The 20,410-nt window shown below is 38.7% G+C and overlaps 1 protein-coding gene across 2 annotated transcripts in view; it reads right to left on the bottom strand.

Moving 5' to 3' along the window:
* Window positions 1-1,188: 1,188 nt before the first annotated feature.
* Window positions 1,189-20,410, bottom strand: part of STXBP6 (syntaxin binding protein 6) — a 105,165-nt gene continuing 85,943 nt past the window's right edge. For both annotated transcript variants that reach the window (XM_083743629.1, XM_083743630.1), the window contains exons 5-6: window positions 9,780-9,937; window positions 1,189-5,615 (exon numbers count right to left, since the gene is read on the bottom strand). In XM_083743629.1, the coding sequence (XP_083599755.1) occupies window positions 5,592-5,615; window positions 9,780-9,937 (182 nt within the window). In that variant the 3' untranslated portion in view covers window positions 1,189-5,591. The remainder of the gene's footprint in view (window positions 5,616-9,779; window positions 9,938-20,410) is intronic.

Below are 20,410 nucleotides of genomic sequence, written 5' to 3'. Positions count from 1 at the left end.
AGCAAAAAGCAAGCTTGCTCTGTGTATCTCTAGAGACCACAAAAGCACAGCAATATTGAATAGTCTCTGCCTCTCTGCCCATTGAGTTTCTATCATGAAAGTTTGCAGCAATGCTAAAAATAGAGCGTTTCTGTGCGTGGAGCTGTTCCCCTCGATACATATATTTCAGTCTAATAAAAAGTGCCGGCCGTTTCATTGCTCCTTTTCCTCAGAATGAGATACTCCGATAACAGCCATTAAAATCAACCCTTGCAAATGAGCAGGTACAGGGGGTTCTTTTAAATGCAGCCTCTATTCTAGCAGGTGGCCAGAACCACTCTGAACCAAGTGATTACCTGTGAATAGAAGAGGTAATGCTGACAACTGCTCGCCGCAGGCAGTTATTCAAAAAGGAGAAACAGAAGCGAATGGAATGGAAATGCAGCATTTAAAGTGCTTCCTAATAAATACCTTAGGAGCCCCGCTGCTGGCCTATTCTCCAAAAGCCTTCCTTTGAGCTTTGGGGTGGACTCGGTCACAATGAATGCTAATGGGCAATCAGTGAAGCCCATCCTCCTTCACATTCCATGGTGAAAGGTGGCCTTGAAGCTGCTTTTCCAGGTCTGCAAGGCACAAGGGCAAGAAAGCCTGGGAAAAGTTTGTACGAAGCCAGTGGGAGAGTTACGAGCTGCAACGTAGATGCTGCTGCTGCTGTAGAACTTACGTTCCTATGAATCTAGCACTACCTGCCTACTCAGGTCTGCTCACCTGTGCACCTACATAAAAACCTGCTTGATTGGGCCAATGGCCCATCCAGTCCAGCATGCTGTTCTCACAGCAGCCAACTGGATGCCTGTGGGAAGCCTGGAAGCAGCGCCCAAACCTTCTCCACCTCCAGAAGTTTCCCACCACTGTGGCCATTTCCAGCAATTCCTCCCCTGGCCCCAGCTCCCCATGCACCCAAAATCTGTTCAAGAGGGTCCCCCAATTCTCTAGAGATTTTGAGAAGCGGTAGGGTGGAGGATGTGGGAGAGGAATAGCCAAAAACTGCTCCCATTTCTCCATTCGGCTGATGGCTGCTTTCCGGCAGACAAACATCAGCTGGATTCTACCCTCAATTCCTAGGCATACAGCAAAAGCCAGCATTTTCACAATACTTTTGTAATAGCTGGGGCGTCCCAAAATATAAAAGCAGAAAGTCATCGTTCATATACTTATTAAAACTTTTATTATGAAAACAAAATTGTCATTTTACAGTTATGTGAATCACACACAGAACAATACATACAATGAATTCTATTTTGCCAGATTATAGTTTTGTACAAGGCCAACATCTCGTTCCAAGGGCCTAGACATTCCTATGCCCTGACGAAGAGAGAAGTCGCTATTTATTGAAGGGACAAACTGCAACTTGCATTCACAACATTCAGCAATGTAGTTGAGCACCGTAACCATTTAGAGCCATGGTGCTTTTTATTCTTCAAGAGGATGGATCGGTCCAGCAGCACTTCGTAATGTGCATGTAGCACATTGGTGAATATACCTTTTAGTAATGTGAATATTTACAGTACAGGTGTGACAAGAAGCCAAAACAATTCTGAATGATGTGATGCAAAAGATGACGGTCTTCAGCGATCAGCTTCTGCACACATTTCAGGCCACAAAACAAGTGTCACATTCTTTGCAGGCAATCTTATCTTTCTGGAATACATATGAAAATCAGTGGCCAACTTTGTGTAAATCATTTAGTTAAGGCATATATACAACAAGTATGAGCCATGAAATCTTTATTTTGAATGGCTGATTCCTTATGGATCTCTAGTATGCAATATTTTATTAGGCACTTCTGCCAGCAACAAAAGGAGGAAATAAGGGGTGGGGGGAAACATGGCTAAGTGTTCCAGTAACCACCATAAAGTAGTTGTGTAAATAAGCCCTTGCTGGTGTGGCCGAGGGGTAGAGGGAGGCGCCGCTGAGCTCCCAGTTCAAAATGTACTTCCCACAGAGCTTTTTAGACTTGGGGCACCTTGAGACAGTCACTATTTTGGGGTGATAGTCGTCCACATACCAGCAAATTCCAGTTGCGCAATTAAAGTTGATTTAGAGATATTGCACATCAAACCCGCTTCCCAAAAGATAATTTTCTTCTTTTTTTTAGCAAAAAGGAAAGTGAAAGGAAAAAGTAGCAGAAAGTGTGGGATGCTACATCATCTAGCCTCCTTATAAACAAAAGCGAATGCTCAGTAAAACAGCTAACCAAGTCGAACCTGCCTGCAAATAAATCAGGATGAATGCTCAAAATGCAGGTCTACTGGAAGCGCCCTTAAGTGTCACCTAAAAGGATTAAGAGCAAAAGAGGAGGTATGGAATAATAACAAAAATCCTTCTACAAGGTTAAATTTACAGCCATGCCTTCTCTCACCAAATAATCTAGGAGAACAGCATATTTTATTGAATGACAAAAACCAGGATTAGAAAAGAACCCATTTATTGCAGAATGGTGTGGTGTCTTTTTCTCTATATCCCTAGGACTTTTGAGAAAGAATATCATATCAGCAAGAATTTACAATTTTGGCATGTTAAAACACAACAAACTTAAGATCATTATTTAGTGAGCAAGTTCTGTTAACATTTTCACATTAATGCACATTTTGCTAGCCACAAAAATAGGCTGTTAAGACTGATCTCACTGATATAACAGTTTGAAGTTCAGTAACACATGGTTTTTATTCTTCGCAGACCTTTTAAAAAGTTGATAAAGAAACTATGGTTCTTGTTACTTTTTACAAATACATTCTTGAATATGAAACATTCACCTGAATTACGGTATACTTTATGTACTCAAATATCTAATACTAGAATCGTATACTACCACAATTCTCAGGAGGACGTTTTTAACACTATAATGTTTATAGTACTAGATGTCAGCACATTTGCTTCTAGTTATAAAAAAAAAAAAAAGAAAAAAAAAAGAAGCCACCCTGTAATTTACTCAATAGCAAAAATACAAATTAAGATCTAATTTTTGATACATCAAAGTGATAAAATCACCAGGGGTTGCTTGGCAGTTTGAAAATTTGACAAGAAAAGTATCATTGAGCTGAAATGCAAAAAAATGTGCAAAATAAATATAACATACAGAATAATGGTTCACAGTACAAGCAATGGAAAATCTGGAATTTAGCAGTAGTCCTCCGATCAGATATGGCTAACTGCAAATAGTATCCTCATTCACACTGTGTTACCTAACACTTCATTCATGTTCATTCATCTGCAACTGAAGTCCTTTTCAGCTATGGCCATACATTGGTGCTGGTTTGGATGATGCAGTTTAGAGAGCTGGAACTGCCTATGAATGATGTGACTACTTGTCCAGGGCACTCGGTGTTATGTGGGAAAGATCCCTACGATGAGTCCTGCCTACATAGCTGCACTATTCACGCATAGCCCATTGCATGGGGCAGCATTACAGAAAGGTGGTATCCACATTGCTGTGTATGAAGCCTATTAAAAACAATGAAAAACTGGTAACAAAATTGATTTGGAAAATGCTGTATACTTTAGTCTAATTCCAAAGGGCAAAATTCTACTGGATATTTCGCTGGCCCATTTAATTCCTGAACAGTAGGTGCGTCAGGTGGAGCCAAGGGTTCAAAATGCACCTTGGATGAACAGTGATGGCATTACATTTAACCACCTTATTCTGATTTGGAACATGTATAACTGGCAGGCTTGTGCTGTTGTAACTCCTAAGGGGTGTGGGGTCCACAAAGCCACTTTTCTCTTACAATTTCAAACAAATCTAATGGGCAGTTAAGTCTAATTAAATGAATGTTATCTCTGTGTTGATTTAAAGGTTCGTTTGCATTAAAAGCTGCTTGTTTCATTTTGCTGGTGTCTGTGCAAACAAAAATAAAATAAAAATGCAGAAATTTCGCTCTCCTATATCTACAAACCTTTTTTCTCATCTCTTGGGCTGCCTTACTTGAAAACTATTAGGTGTGTTCCAATCAGCATCAATAATGTGATAGCAGTGAAATAACATGAAATTCTGCTCACATATCACTTTGGATCTAAAATTTAAAAATTTTAAAAATTAAAAGCAGGGAGGAAAATCAGAGAAGAAAATGCAAAATATATCAGAAATCCTGAAACATTTGCTGTAACTTATGGAGGCGGCGGGGTTGTTCTGGAGAGTCATGGAAAGACCCTCACATTTTCTGCGCACTTATCTTCCTATGCCTAGCATATATTCATTGCTATCAGAGGAAAGGGTGTGGTTGGATCCACACGACTCAATCATCTCTTGAAGGGAAGTTAGGTAAGAATGGTCTGGTACTGATGCTGACAAAGCAGACAGAACTGACTTCATGTGCAATGGATGTGCTTATAGATCAAGTGTTGCAAGCTAACTGAGTAACTGTGAACCCTAAGTACTGGATGCTGAGCTCTAGTGCCAAGAACTCCATGCACAGCTCCAGTTCCCAAACTCAACCAAGAGGCTTTTGTGCATGTTGTTAGGTCAAACGGCAAAAGCTTCAAAACCAAAGAAATTTGTGTGTGTGCAAGTGAGTATTCCACAAAATGCAAGGTTAATTTTAGTTACTCTAAAATTATGAGTCTCCTTGGGAACCACTCAATGCAAGGGCAGTTCAACCTTAGCTTCTCCTAGCCAAGGATGGCGAGGCTGCAGTGTTGGGAATAAATGTACCAAAGTTACTCAAAGCACTAAAATTGAAGCATGCTTAACATTAAGCAGAACTGCAGCTTCAGCAAGTGTAGTAAGTGTTCGTGGACACATTAAAATGCTGGAATGATTCCTGTATAATGTGGATTTGGAATGTTCTCTCTGTCTTTTTAAAAAATCTCATTTACAAAGGGAAAATTCTATTTTATAATTTGATTGCTAAATTCCAGACTAAATGCAGAGACATTTAGAAATTTAATCATCAGTTTCCTTAGCCTTAACATCTCAAGTGTGAATTCTCGGTGGTATTATACAGTCCAAAGAATAAATCAGAAGAGTAAAAAAGAATAAGTTATTTTGAAAATGTAGTGTTGACCACAAGTTGACCTCTCGAATCCAGATTTGCACTGTGGTGCTGGTGATGGCACATGCAAAATATGAGTATTAATACCGGCAGAAATGAGAAGTCTGCTTTTTCATAGCAAAGAATTCATTTCATTTTGCTCAGTGATCGAAGGCATAAACTATGTAGCTCTAAAAATTGTTCAAAGAGATAATTGTAAACCAAATTCCTTGGATTTTATTTTCATTTGGTAATCTTCCCCGTAGGCAGTTTTATTTCTTCTTTCTTAATACTGGGAAAAGTGTGATGTTGAAGATCAATGCAGTTCAGTATGTCCTTTGGTCCAATTTCCATGTTAACACCATCTCTTATTTTAAATAATAAAAAATATATATGGTAAAAGTGCAGAATGGCTTAGCAATACAAAAAGATAGGAATACAACTTATTTCCTACATAGTAACTGGAATAAGTGGGCTTCAATGAACTGTAGAAAAAAGCAGACATGTGGTTGTATCTCCAGTAAAAAAATGATGAATCTAGCTTTTCAGTTCCTCTTGGAAAGATCTTTACAGTAGGCATTTTCAGCACTTGTGCTTCATGGCAAGCTGGAGGGAAAATGTGCGAGAGAGTGAGAGATGCATTAAGACTTATTTACAATTATGGCTGGACATTTATGAACTAGGCTTAGTTCCTGTGCTGCAGACAAAAAGGAAGCATGTATATATTGGCTGCAAATCCCAATAAAACTTTCTCCTGTTGAGTTTATATTGCTTGCTACATTTACAGACCATATAATCAATACAGAAGGAAGATACTTAGTTGTTTTCACTCACTTCAAGGTGAAGATGCTGAAACCCAACCAAGATAAAAAGAAATACCTTAAAATTACTTTATTTAGACTAAATTACAAATATCACATGCAATGTTAATGAGATTATCTAACTTCTAAAGAAAGCTTTGAAAGGAAATATGAGCATATTAAACCCTTCCCCTCATCATTGCAAATACAGAACTAACGGTAGCTTGAGTGATCCCTCCAAAGCAGAATCAAACCATGGTTTACAATCTTAGTTTGGAGGGATAGCTCAAACCACTGTTCAGGGGACCTGATGTCACAACAAAGTGCGGCTTGATTTATACAAAAATGTAAGGAACTAAGACCCATCTACAAGGGAGGTGGAAACACACAGAGACTCTTGATTATGATCCTCTATATAGAGCATATAGTTTGCATAAGCTAGGGGGGGGGGTGTTCTTAAATATGAACACCTTAAGTTGACAAAAAAATAAAAATCAGCCAAAATCCTCCCCCAATGAAAAACCCTAACCAGTATCCCAGCCCAAGAATCTGTTCAGCAGCCTCACCTTTTGGAGCTGGAGTCGGTTGGGACTAAATCAGATTAAAATCACCTCAACTTTCAAAGCATCTGGGTAGGCTTGTCTAAAGAAAATGTTTTTAGCAGATGCCAAAAAAGAGGTCAGTGAATTCACCTGCTCGATCTCAGTAGACAGGGAGTTCCAAAGTGTAGGTTCTGCCACACAAAACAATCAAGTTCTTACAAATTAGGTACAGGTCTTATATGGCACCTGTAATAGTGCCAATTCCACCGACTGAAGCGGTCGAGTGGATGCATGTCAGGTAAGGCTGGTCCCAAGTTGTTAAGGGCTTTATATGCTGATAGTAATACCTTGAACTTGGCCCAGTAGCAAATTGGTAACCAGTGCAGACCTCTTGAGTTATCCTTATGAATACTGAACAAACCTGTGTCATAGGACGCTAACAGAGCACCAGTCCATCTAGTTTATTGTTGGCAACAGTGACTGGCAACAAATCTCTTGGGTTTCAATAAATGACCCCCCCCCCCCACCAAATACTCAAGACATTTTAAAGTAGGTAACAAGAACACAGCTGCATCTTTCAATATCAGCTCTCATACTGGCACTTATATCTGGTTATTTTGGGATACACACAGAAAAGCCTTTTCATGTGATGTGCTAGCAAGCATCTCTCCCCACATCTTATCCACTTAATACTGAAATTAACTTGACATGTAGCCACTTCCTGGACACCACCTCAGCCATCTAATGACAACATTTTAATAGTGATATCAGGAGCTGACGAAATGTCACAGCATTTGTGCTACATCTTTTAAGTGAGATCCTTGACTTGATTCTGAAATGTTCCTTAAAAATGAAGATGCTGAAAGGCACACAGATATTTACTTAAATCTTCTTTCTTTCTTTCTCTTTCTTTCTTTCTTTCTTTCTTTCTTTCTTTCTTTCTTTCTTTCTTTCTTTTTGTACATTAATAGACGTCATCATTAGGATTTTTGCCAGTGCAGGATTATTTTACATTTCAGGCACAGCACAGATTAGTATTGGGAACAAAGCACATAAACCAGCAACTTGTATAAATAATTGACTTTGCAACAATGACTCTGTGAAGTCACTTCAAAGAGTTTAAAAGTAAACACAAACCAGATTAATTAGTTTGTTTCACTACTTTCAAAGTGGGAGAAAGCAACACAGGAATTCAGTATTGCTCATTAGTATTCAGTTCCGAATGTTGCAGAAAAACATAAATGCAAGATAAATAAATGAGGATTAAAGGAATAAGTTTCAAGATTTTCCTGTAGTTTCTAGGAGTGTGATACGATGCTTGAAATATTCATATATATCTTTTTAAAGAATAGGAAGAAGTGTCATGTTCCAGGTTGTTTAGAGTTCTTGAATGTTGCATCACATACATGTCCTACAATTCCATATTTATTGTGAAACAAAAAGGTGATGGTCAGTCCTTGTGACATACAATAATAGAGGAGTGTGAGAGAAAGGCTGTGAATACAGGAGATACCAAGTCTTGAGAACATTATGAAGTGCGTTTAAGGGAAAGCAGAAGGCTTAGCAAAGAAGCCAATTATGTGAGGAAAGACAGAGGTTGCTAGTCTAGATCACAGGCAAGGTTAACAGATCAGGCTTGTTTGAAAAGAGATTTGCCCCAAGGACAGGAGGTGCTTGGGCTGAATGGATGCAGTGCAACAAAAGTCTGGGAAGACAAGCTGTTGGGGTAGTCAGGGATGGTCTATATTTGCTTCCAACTCCATTTACAGAAGCATGTATGTATAGTCCCGATAGTCCTTGTTAGTGGAAGTTGCCGAGTGATAGCCAGACTGATAAAGATTCAAAGACCAAGATAGCCACTTTTGTTTTAATCATATTCTAAGAGAAGGCTTTCAGCCTTCACCGTCGTGGTGTCTGGGGGTAATGGGAGCAGTTCGAAATTAACTTAAACATAAAAACATGCAGTGAAGTGAGCACCCATCTTCTACGGGTAAAAAGTAAGAGTACTTGTAGGCACAGTTAGAAATATAAGCTCCTTTTTATGATGGAAGATGTTACGAATAGCCACAGTAATACCAAGGGCAGCACAAGACTTAAGTGTAAATGTATAATAGGGAAAATGCTACAATGCAGTCCAAAGGATGTATTTTGCACTGCTGGTGGCAACATTCCTCTCCTGGTCCTGACTGTATCACAAAGCAAAATGGGAGATGGAAAATGCAAATCCTCATATCCTTTTTGTCAGGTCTTGCTGCATAGTTTGATGCAACACTTTGCTTGCAATCTGTGGGACTTTTCCCCCCTTGTTAGATATGTGTTACTCTGTTCAGCTTTTCAAACCATGCCAGCAGAATATTTAACCAGTACATTATTTAAAAGGCCAAAAAAACCCACACCATTTTTGTGAAGTGGATGAGGTCAGATGGAGATACTGTGTACTATGTTCTTTATTGCCCTTCATAGGAGCAGATCCTTCTATTCATTCCAGAATTTTTTAGAAGGTCAAACAGGTGATTTCAAAATTAGATGGTTGCTGGCTGATAAAGATAAGTTTGTTATTTATGAGGTTGCTTTGTATATGCTAGCAGTGAGAAGCTTGTCAGATGAAAACTGTTGGCTGTCATGGCTATTTTTAAATCTAAAATATTTGGGGAACTATGTAAGTGTATGATTTGTTAATTTGCAGCTCTGAAAACTAGTATTTTTTAACTTACACTTGGATTGTTTGTGTTTGTTATTTATAATGAAAAATCTCACTGGCATTGACTTCTCTGGGTCTATTCAGAGTATGACATGGTAACCCCACTTACCCAGGAGTAAGCCATATTGAATTAAATAGTCATGGTTAAGACTGCAGCCTTAGTTGGATACCACCCATAGGGTGGGTGCCACTACTGAGAAGGCCCTACCTCAGATTTAGTTAATGCACATAGTAGAACATTAGCCTTCACACCATATTCTCGGTTTCCTCAGAATCTTCCAAGAGAGTGTAAAAACTTTTTTGTATTCCAGCAAACATGTGTTTTATTGGTGCATATAATTTTTTATCTGATATTTTTGTATCTGTTGAACCCATCTCTGTTGTATTACATCATTTTATGGAATGTTGTGCTTTATTTGATTTACTTAATTGCTGTAAAACACCCCTGCCCCACCTCAATATGCAGGCGCTAGAAGTGTGCACTGCATATTTTTCAAACAAACAAATGCCAATGCTAACTTACCAGGTCAGAATGTGCCCCTTTGCCAGCATTTATCAACAAGGGTTTGGTACCTTTTGATGAGATTAAACAGTTGACAACAATATGTGAAAACAATCTTGCATATTAATATTAGGGGTTTCCTAGCAACCTGCTTCTCATAGAAGTTATTACCATATTAAGGATTTATTGTCCTTTTCCTTAAGCTGTATTTTATTAATTTCATACCTTGTGTGCAGTTTCTGCAAACTGCTGAGCACTGTTCTTCATATCCTCTGTCTTTTCCTCTGCTCGACCTAACCTTTCACCACGCTCATTCAAAGCTTGACTTGCCTTCTGTACTGCACTGGTTACACTGTCTGCAGCCGAATGTAATATGCTATTTCCTAAAATAAAAATAATAATAATAAATTGTTAAAAACAAAAATGGAAAACTTACGTGAGGACTGCGAATGACATGATCAAATGTATCACAACATTTTCTAATATCAGAACTCTGATATAAAACTAAAAAGGTTGGATCATAGGAAGACAGGAATTTATCTACTATTAGGCCATTGCTCCAATTGGCTCAATATTGCCTGCACTAGGAGACCCATACTTGTTGGGCCCATGGACACATTTGGAAATCATAGGCACCACAGAATACCCAGCTGATGATGCTCAAAATCTTCTCCAAAATGGGCAAAACACCTACACATACACCAACACAAAATAAAAGACACACATGTACACAAATGAAAGCAAGCCACCCCCCCAAAAAAGGTAAATTGTCCCAAACCAAAACACACTCTTTCTCCTTTTCTCCCTGCCCACGCGACATGTTAGGAGGGTTTGTCTAATGTCAGGGACTACAGGTCTACAATGGCTAGCAATGACTCGCCTGTGCTTCATCCAGCACCATTTTTTAGCTCTACCTGGAAATGCCATGGATTGAAACAGAGACTTTCTGCATTAACCACCACTGAGTTAATGTTCTTCAACCTATGAGACTCATGAGTGGAGTTCTACTCACAGAACAGAGCTTTGCCATCTTTTCCTGGAATAAATAGAGAAATCCTATACATGTCTGGATGAGAAGTCCAACTGAGTTGGATGGGACTTACTCCCAGGTACTTGGTATAGGATTCTAGCCTAAGTCTCAAAAGAAAAAAAATAAAACAAATGCTCATGTTCCCAAATACCTTTTTGATTTTTTTTTAAGCTGAAACAAACCTGATGAAAAATATCACTTTATGAAGCTGAGAACGGTACATGTTCTTTTTCTCCTCAGCTTACATCTTCCCCAAACCTGATGCCCTCCAAGTTTGTTTGGACTTCAACTTCCACAGCCTCTGCCCATTATATCCCACGGTGGAGAATGATTGGGGGTTGTGGCCTAAAATGTCTGGAGGTGTGATTGTTGCATGTGTGGTTTTCTGCCAGTGTTTGAGCTGTAGATTAGATACAGTGGTACCTCAGGTTACATACGCTTCAGGTTACATACGCCTCAGGTTACAGACTCCGCTAACCCAGAAATATTACCTCGGGTTAAGAACTTTGCTTCAGGATGAGAACAGAAATCGTGCAGCGGCGGCACAGCGGCAGCAGGAGGCCCCATTATCTAAAGTGGTGCTTCAGGTTAAGAACAGTTTCAGGTTAAGAACAGACCTCCAGAATGAATTAAGTTCTTAACCCGAGGTACCACTGTACTTGACTTTCTGCTCTCAGGTCTGATATTCATTTGATGTGAATATTGACTGCTTTGCTTCAGCTGACAACTGGATAACTAAGTCAATTTTCAAAATGTGAGAACTCTATATATACTTTGGTAAACAATTGAATTTCTGATGTAATTTTGAATGCACCAGTGGCATAAAATATAGAATTCATACATAGGGATCAATGGCTTGATGTTCATACATTCCATACCTGTAGTGTTATAAAGTATTTGGTATTGAAAATATATTATTAAGTGTTTGCATTGCTTGTGGTCTAACAATGCAATGAATTTAGAAATTGTCCACACTTTTCTGAGAAAGGCCATGGTCTTGCAATGGAATTGATCAGCAAATCTCTCTTTCTCTCTCTTTGTAGTTTTAAAAGAAGAATCAATTGATTTTGTCAGCAGGAAACAATCATCATTATTATTATTTGCCCCCATCCCACTGCTTGTGTGTGACTGTCTCAGCAAGTTGGTTCTGGATGACTGTTTCATTTGTAAATCAAACGCGTATGATCAGGAGTTTGGCACTACTATAAAAACAAGTTTGAGAACTGGTGTCTCATTTCAAAATGAGTACAATCTGCTATTAAACCAAAAGTCCACTCATTAGCAAATCTGTTTCTTGCCTTGCAACTGATTCTTGAACATTTCAGCTCACACCCTATCAATTCACTTCCAAAGAGTAGGGAGGAAGTGTCCATTTCTTTGCTCCTACAGTGTCCCAGATTGGAATTCTTATGGTTGTATTGTAAATAAAGTGGGCTATCAATCATTAAATTTATGTAGCAGAAATGGTATTTCAAAATGAAGTGTGGAAAGGGATGTTTCTTAGGGACTTTGAATTTTATAAGCATTTTTTGGAGTTGCAAAAAATATGGTCTCGGCAATGATTTCAGCAACCAAGAACTCCAAGTTTTTCAGTGCACAAAGCAGGAACAGAGTTTACCTGTGTAAAGACAGAACTGACCTGTCTCTTTGATTTCTGTGTTTTTAACAGCTGCATAGCAAGCAAAAATTCAAGAGATAGAGCTTTCTACCAAACAGCAAAGTGATGATGGCTGATGGTCTCTCTCCTGATTAAGCGGTTTAATCAATATTTGAAATTTTAGCTTACAGCTCTAGTAAATACCTAATTAACTGTAAGAGGGCTCACATATTCAGCTGGTCTCAAAATTTTGCCCATCTTTTATCAACTGATTGCATAACATGAATGATAGAATAAGCTTCACTTAAGGAAGTATAAGCCAGAGTATAAGCCTGATAGTTTCTGGTTTTATACTTCCTAAACACAACACACTGGCAACTAAACTTAACAGACCACCACCACCACCTAATTAAAAGGAAAGGAAAGTATTACAGTTATGAGGAGATACACATGGCTCTCCTGTGACTTGTGTTGCTGCAGAGATAAGAGTTAGATAAATTTTTAATATTTCTGGACTGAAAATACAACTATTCAGGAAAGCAATCATAACATGAGCATAAAAAATAGGATTAAATGCTGCAGCTCTTGTTGTACTATTATTTATGAATGGAAGTAGAGATGCCATATGCTCCACCATATAAATAGTACAAGTAGGTCAAATAAGGGTTTGTTCTAGCTATAGGGGCTTAAATTATTTTCAATAGTCTTGCATAGCTCAAATCACAATATTAAGACATTGCAGTTACTCTGCTAATGGCTTAAGGCAGATGAGCAATCAAATTTAGAAAAAATGGTGTCAAATTCATAGGCAGTGTAGCATGTACTAATATGACATAGCTTACTTTGATGTAATGAAGTTTCGATCCAGCACAGATGATCAGGACAGATAGAGACATTTACATATAATCAAATTCAAATTTAGTCCTAAAAACATGGTGTTAGATTAAGAATGTACATTATATTGCTATGCATTTGGTAAAGCAGAAGGGGTGGAAAGAGATCCACAGAGTTGTACAAATCAATCTTCTGTGCTGTGGTTATACTTAATGATGGGCCAAACTGTAACTTCAAACCATAGTTCTTAACTAAGAAGACGATAAGTAGTTTTTTAAACAAAGATAAGCACTATAGATAAGAAAAAGCTGATCTGCATGAATCTACACAAGCATCATTAAAACTTCCTGTATTTGGCAAAGTCATTTTAATATTTATGCATCATCAGATGTAACAGTCTATCACAGTAGGTTATTTGCTTTATAATGCAAATTGGATTAATTATTTCCTTGTGTACATATTTTTAAGTTCTTATACATGAATTTTAAAACTCTCACATTCTACTAGTACTAGGATATTATGAAACCTTCTGTTTTGTTTAATAAACAGCAACGCTGACCATGTTCACACATTACAATAAGCTACAGCTTATAAACCACAGTTTATTTAACTAAAGTTAAAGTTGATCATCTAACATTAAGCCACGGTTTATAAACTTTTCTTAACGTTAACCATAGCTTAGTATTATGTGTGAACTTGGACCTCTCTCCTTAACTATGGTTAAGGATCTGTCACTGCTCCAAAGCTACTAGTGTAGAACAGGTTAAAATTCAACAGTGGAGGAGAAAAAAACTGTTCTGTGATGTACCATGCTTTGAGTGACTGTGTGTGAGATACCTTGGTTTTAATGATGGTTTATTAACTATAACTTATCATTAACTATTGCTTAATGTTACATGCAAACGAGAACAATAAGGCACACAATCCATCAAGAGAATAGTTAAGCTCAGAAAGAGATATAAGACTTGGTGAAACAAATGTACACTCTTCTGAAATGTGTTTTTTTAAGGAAAATAAAGTGCTTGCTATATTCTATGGGCTCTTTTGCACATATGGTAAGCCTTAACAGCTTAATATTATAAAGGTGAAAGCGGCAACCCAGTGTACAGTTAGGCTGATTGATTCCCATTGACTTAAGAGGGATTTAAGCAGTATAGCTGTGTACAGGAGAGCAGCCAATGAGACATACATGAATTGAGAGATAAATGCTAACTGAGCTAAGTGGAATGGGGGCATTGTATGGCGTATTACATGAAATGTGAAATTAGCTTGACAGACACAAACCATACACTGCTTTTTAGCTGTTACAATTAACTAAACTTAAATGCTCACTATAAATTTTATTTTCATCCTAGCTATTCATTTATATATCTGGTAACATGCATCTAATAGTTGCTAACAGTCAGATAATGTCCTTAACAGACAGAACTGTGAGTACAGACTGAAAGACAGCAAGGAGAAACATGAAAGGGTGTCATTAAATCTTAACTTATTTAATCAATGCGCCAAGTGTATTTATGGTTTTTAAAGAAAAGTTTTTTGTTATTTTCCCGATGCTGATTTTACCACATGCCTGTACCTTGTGTGTGGATCATATAAGACTAAGCTATCCTGAAGTAGTTTGGTTATTCTGAGGCTCCTATACAGGACATCATTCCACAAAATCACATCTGTTAATATGGCAGGTGTAGAATTAGAACTGTTGACCAACTAGTGGTGATAAAACCAGACAGACTTAATCTATGTATACTGAAATGCATTATCTGGCAAGATAGGAAGGGCTAAGGTCTAACTAACAGCCAGGGTATATGCAGAAAAATGCCAAGCCATGTACCCACACTATGCAACTCCCATGCAAAATGGTCACTGCGTGTATTAATTTTGTTAAATAAAGGTTTTGTTAAATAAGTAAGCAAATAAATTATGCATTTATAGGGACATATAATATGGCCTAATATGCAGCCCTATTATTTGATTAGTGGTGCTCAAGTAGAGCCATTTAAACACACACTGGCTGTATTCCTAATTCATTCTACCTCCATAATGTGGAATCAACTGACAAGTCTTCCACAGTGCCGCCATTCTCTCATTAATTATGCACTAGGTATCAAATAGCCCAAGCCAAGTAGTACAAACAATAAAGGCTACAGGGAGGTTTCTCTTTTTCTCCACTGCACACATTTCAGAGACAATTTAAGAGCAGAGGTGCTTCAGTACTGCCTGCACTGAACAGTCATGTAGCACAGCAGCAATTCCCACAAAATTACGCACAACTGAAACCACACTGTAGCTGTCTCACCTTTCTGTCTTTGTTGCAGTGGAACTCAGGAGGGACTATGTCACAGGCAGTAACTCTTGGAAAGAGCTTCTACAATGCTGCGTCATGACATTTAGAGTATTAAACCATTAATTTAATTAACATTACCCCTCAATAACGCAAAGAGAACATAGGACTTTCATTTATAAGCTTGTTTACCTTTGCAACAAACTTGTAAGGAAGGTAGATCATGGAAGGCAGGTTAATTCCCATTTTTTAGATTGGAGGTAGAAGCTGAATGACAAGTGATAGTGGCCACCTAACAGATCTGTACTTGAGCAGGCATTTAAACTCAGGTTTGAGTCCTACATGAGTCAACCAGACAACAAAGGCTCACTCAGCTGATCAGGCAGTTTAGAGAGGACCTGCAAAAAGTGCACACCTGCCTCTCACAATGAGCCTAAGGCTTGGAGACTGGGCTGGAGAGGATGAGAGCAACACACCCATGCCCAAGATGGCATTTCACTAGCTATGCCATGTTTCTCTCATCAACAGTGACTGAAATAATGAAACAGATTTACAAACCATGTTTTCATAGTAATAATAATCACTAAAGGTTTCTTACGTTTATAAGTGGACATCTCAGTGGTATCCATTTCCAGAAAGTAATTACTAATATTCTAAGCACCAAAGGTATTGCCTGGGCATTTTCGTGATGTGGTTAACAATTCAAATATTAGAATTCTGACTCCTAGATTATTTATTGTCAAAATAAAGACCTGATCAACAAATAATCGGAATAAACTAATAGAAACCAATTATTCAGGACAGCTTTATCAGTAATAGCTCTGCAAAATTTGCAGTGTATGTGTCCCCCCCCCCCTTTCTCTTTCGTATGCTATGCATTTTTGTATTTTTATATTGTAAACAGTCCTATGATCTTCAAAAGGACACAGTAAGAATGGTTCTGAGTTCAGGCTATTGCCAATAGCTATCTAAACTACAGTGAAAAAGATACTAAAGAGGACTGAATCAATGAAGGACAGAGACAAGAATAATAAGAGCTTTAAAACCTTTACTGAAGAAATCTGAATAAGGTTAAAGAAAGATGCAGCAATAGCATTGACACAAGGTTGAATGTATTCCTCACAGGTGAAAGTTTTACAAGACTAAGTTGAATAAAAATTGAATAAAGTCCATATGAATAAATCCTAACAGATAGCTCCTTAATCAGAGAAATGGGTGTTTGTTCCCACTTATGAAGGCAAACAAAGGACTGCACTCTGCATAGACCTGTGGCCATTAGATAAATGAAGACATTACTGCAACATTTCAATATTTTCTAAGTTTGCCTCCTCACCTTCCTGGAGAAAGAACATGTAACTTTTCTTATGAATAAAAACACACATATTCCCCATATCCAAAACCAATTAGGCAAAATAAACAAAGGAGGCCAACAAGTTGAAATGACAGACTGAACAGATGGGTGGGGCATAAAACAACAACAACAACAACCATATCATGAACCCAAATAATACCATCATCCAACCAAGACCTGCACTCTCATTTCATGCCAGTGCTTTAATATTTGCCCCGGTGATAAACTTCACAGAGCATTCCTGGTCAAAAATTCACGAGAGGTTGAAACACTATTTATTTTCTAACCTCTCACTTCGTGCTCGTAGCATTTACACAGTAGAAACATTCATTCCAATATCCCTATTCAGACATCTACTGATGGGATGGATACTGATGGAGCCCACCTGGGAGGTGTGGGGAACTAAGTTCTGTTTAGTTCCGGCTTAAAAAAAGGTCCTGGTCAGAATTCTGGAAAATCAGAATTCATGGAAAATCACAACAAGAGAAATCTCCATGATTACAAGAGGCTTCCCCCATTGCAGACAGACGTCTTTGAAAACATGGAGGGCAACAGAGCCAGGACTAAGCCAGCATGCTTCTATCTGCTCTCCTGCCCACAGGTATTTGTTTAACCAGGAAAGGCAATGCCTGAATTGAGATAATGAAGGCACAGGTTACCAGATTAGCATGTACCCTATGTGCAGTCCTTGGCCCCATATTGTTTCTGAGATTTGGGGGTGTGGCCCTGCTCCTGTCTCCACCTGTTTTGGTTTCCAACGACTCCACACAAACATGTCCACAATATGGCAACTGATAGCACTTCTTAGCTCTAACAATGAGGCAACAGCTATATTTAGATTATTTGTTTTGGTTAAGTTAGTATGTGGAAGAAAACCAAAAACATGGTAAACTGCCTAACCACTTTCTAACAAGGTGCTTTTCTGTGCTACTGAGAAGAGCATTGAAGCTTATGAACTCTGACATGCAAAAATTTCAGCTTCTGACAAGGAAACTTCAGTGGGATGCGTTGCTTAGCATCTGCCAGAGCAAACTAAGTTGAAAATAACATACCCATTCCTTTGGGGAAATCGCCTTGACCCTCATCAGCTAAGCTTCTCAAATGTCTGAATTAAAGTAGCAGTGCTATATGAACATTTTAACTTCCTTGAATATCAGAGGATAGGGTAGTTTTACAATGAACATGAAAGCAAATTTTGCTGAGAAACTGTTTCTGTATAGACAGCTCTCCTGTGAGATATTTTGCCCCTTTTGGCCAACAGTGGGGGATGACTCAGAACTTACAAAAACAAGGGATGTTAACACGGACATGAATATCTATATCTATATGTTTTAATGTATTTGTAGCCCTGCAGTGAAGCAGTGCAAAACAGGCTGTTTCAGGCAATACTTTGTAAAGGTCAGCAGATAATGAATTCGTCAGTTTGGGGAATGCCTCTTCTACAAGTGATGTGGCAATTCGAGCAAGTGTCCAAAGCAGGAGATGTGACTGTGACACATGCAGGCATTTATCATGCTGCACCAATATTGCACTGCCTTATTGGTACAGCAAGTTAGTGTAGATGAATACCAGCCAGGAAAACTGCCTATGCTGAATGCATAAGCAAAAATCCCTTTAAATAAGATGCCAGGCTACATTGAATCCTAGATGGCATTATATGCCTACTGAAACATTCAACCTCCTCATTTTTAACATGGTAGTGATCACTATCAAACACAAACATACTGCATTAGGTTACTTACAGTGGAAACAGCATGTTCCAGTGGAAGTAAACGTTAGGGCAGATTTTACGGGTCTTTATACCACTTCTCACCCAGTAAACCAATCCTAAGAGAGTTAACCCAGTAAACCAATCCTAAGAGAGAAGCGAAAGGAAAGTCCAATGCTGTAAAGAAAAATATTGCATAGGAACCTGGAATGTAAGAACCATGAACCTGGGTAAGTTGGAGGTGGTCAAAAATGAGATGGCAAGAATAAATATTGACATCCTGGGCATCAGTGAACTAAAATGGACGGGAATGGGTGAATTCAGTTCGGATGACCATCATATCTACTACTGTGGGCAAGAAACCCATAAAAGAAATGGAGTGGCCCTCATAGTCAACAAAAGAGTGGCGAAAGCTGTACTGGGATGCAATCTCAAAAATGATAGATTGATCTCGATACGAATCCAAGGCAGACCTTTTAACATCACAGTAATCCAAGTTTATGCACCAACTACTTGTGCTGAAGAAACTGAAATTGACCAATTCTATGAAGACTTACAAGACCTTATAGAAGTGACACCAAAGAAGGATGTTCTTCTCATTATAGGGGATTGGAATGCTAAAGTAGGGAGTCAAGAGATAAAAGGAACAACTGGCAAGTTTGGCCTTGGAGATCAAAACGAAGCAGGGCAAAGGCTAATAGAGTTCTGTCAAGAGAACAAGCTGGTCATCACAAACACGCTTTTCCAACAACACAAGAGACGACTCTACACATGGACATCACCAGATGGGCAGCATCGAAATCAGATTGATTATATTCTCTGCAGCCAAAGATGGAGAAGCTCTATACAGTCAGCAAAAACAAGACCTGGAGCTGACTGTGGCTCAGATCATCAGCTTCTTATAGCAAAATTCAAGCTTAAACTGAAGAAAGTAGGAAAAACCACTGGGCCGGTAAGATACAATCTAAGTCAAATCCCTTATGAATACACAGTGGAAGTGAGGAACAGGTTTAAGGATTTAGATTTGGTGGACAGAATGCCTGAAGAACTATGGATGGAGGCTCGTAACATTATACAGGAGGCAGCAACGAAAACCATCCCAATGAAAAGGAAATGCAAGAAAGCAAAGTGGCTGTCCAATGAGGCCTTACAAATAGCGGGGGAGAGAAGGCAAGCAAAATGCGAGGGAGATGGTGAAAGATACAGGAAATTGAATGCAGATTTCCAAAGAATAGCAAGGAGAGACAAGAAGACCTTCTTAAACGAGCAATGCAAAGAAATAGAGGAAAGCAATAGAATGGGAAGAACCAGAGATCTGTTTAAGAAAATTGGAGATATGAAAGGAACATTTCGTACAAAGATTTCCACAATAAAGGACAAAAGTGGAAAGGACCTAACAGAAGCAGAAGACATCAAGAAGAGGTGGCAAGAATACACAGAGGAATTATACCAGAAAGAAATGGATGTCTCGTATACCCCAGGTAGTGTGGTTGCTGACCTTGAGCCAGACATCCTGGAAAGTGAAGTCAAATGGGCCTTAGAAAGCACTGCAAATAACAAGGCCAGTGGAAGTGATGGCATTCCAGCTGAACTATTTAAAATTTTAAAAGATGATGCTGTTAAGGTGCTACACTCAATATGCCAGCAAGTTTGGAAAACTCAGCAGTGGCCAGAGGATTGGAGAAGATCAGTCTACATCCCAATCCCAAAGAAGGGCAGTGCCAAAGAATGCTCCAACTACCGCACAATTGCACTCATTTCACACGCTAGCAAGGTTATGCTTCAAATTCTACAAGGAAGGCTCAAGCAGTATGTGGACCGAGAACTCCCAGAAGTGCAAGCTGGATTTAGAAGAGGCAGAGGAACCAGAGACCAAATTGCAAACATGCGCTGGATTATGGAGAAAGCTAGAGAGTTCCAGAAAGACATCTACTTCTGCTTCATTGACTATGCAAAAGCTTTTGACTGTGTCGACCACGGCAAACTATGGCAAGTTCTTAAAGAAATGGGAGTGCCAGATCACCTCATCTGTCTCCTGAGAAATCTCTATGT

This window comes from Podarcis gaigeae, assembly GCF_964106915.1.
Source record: "Podarcis gaigeae genome assembly, chromosome: 1".
Taxonomy (NCBI): Eukaryota; Metazoa; Chordata; class Lepidosauria; order Squamata; family Lacertidae; genus Podarcis; species Podarcis gaigeae.
This window is presented reverse-complemented; position numbering and strand designations above follow the sequence as displayed.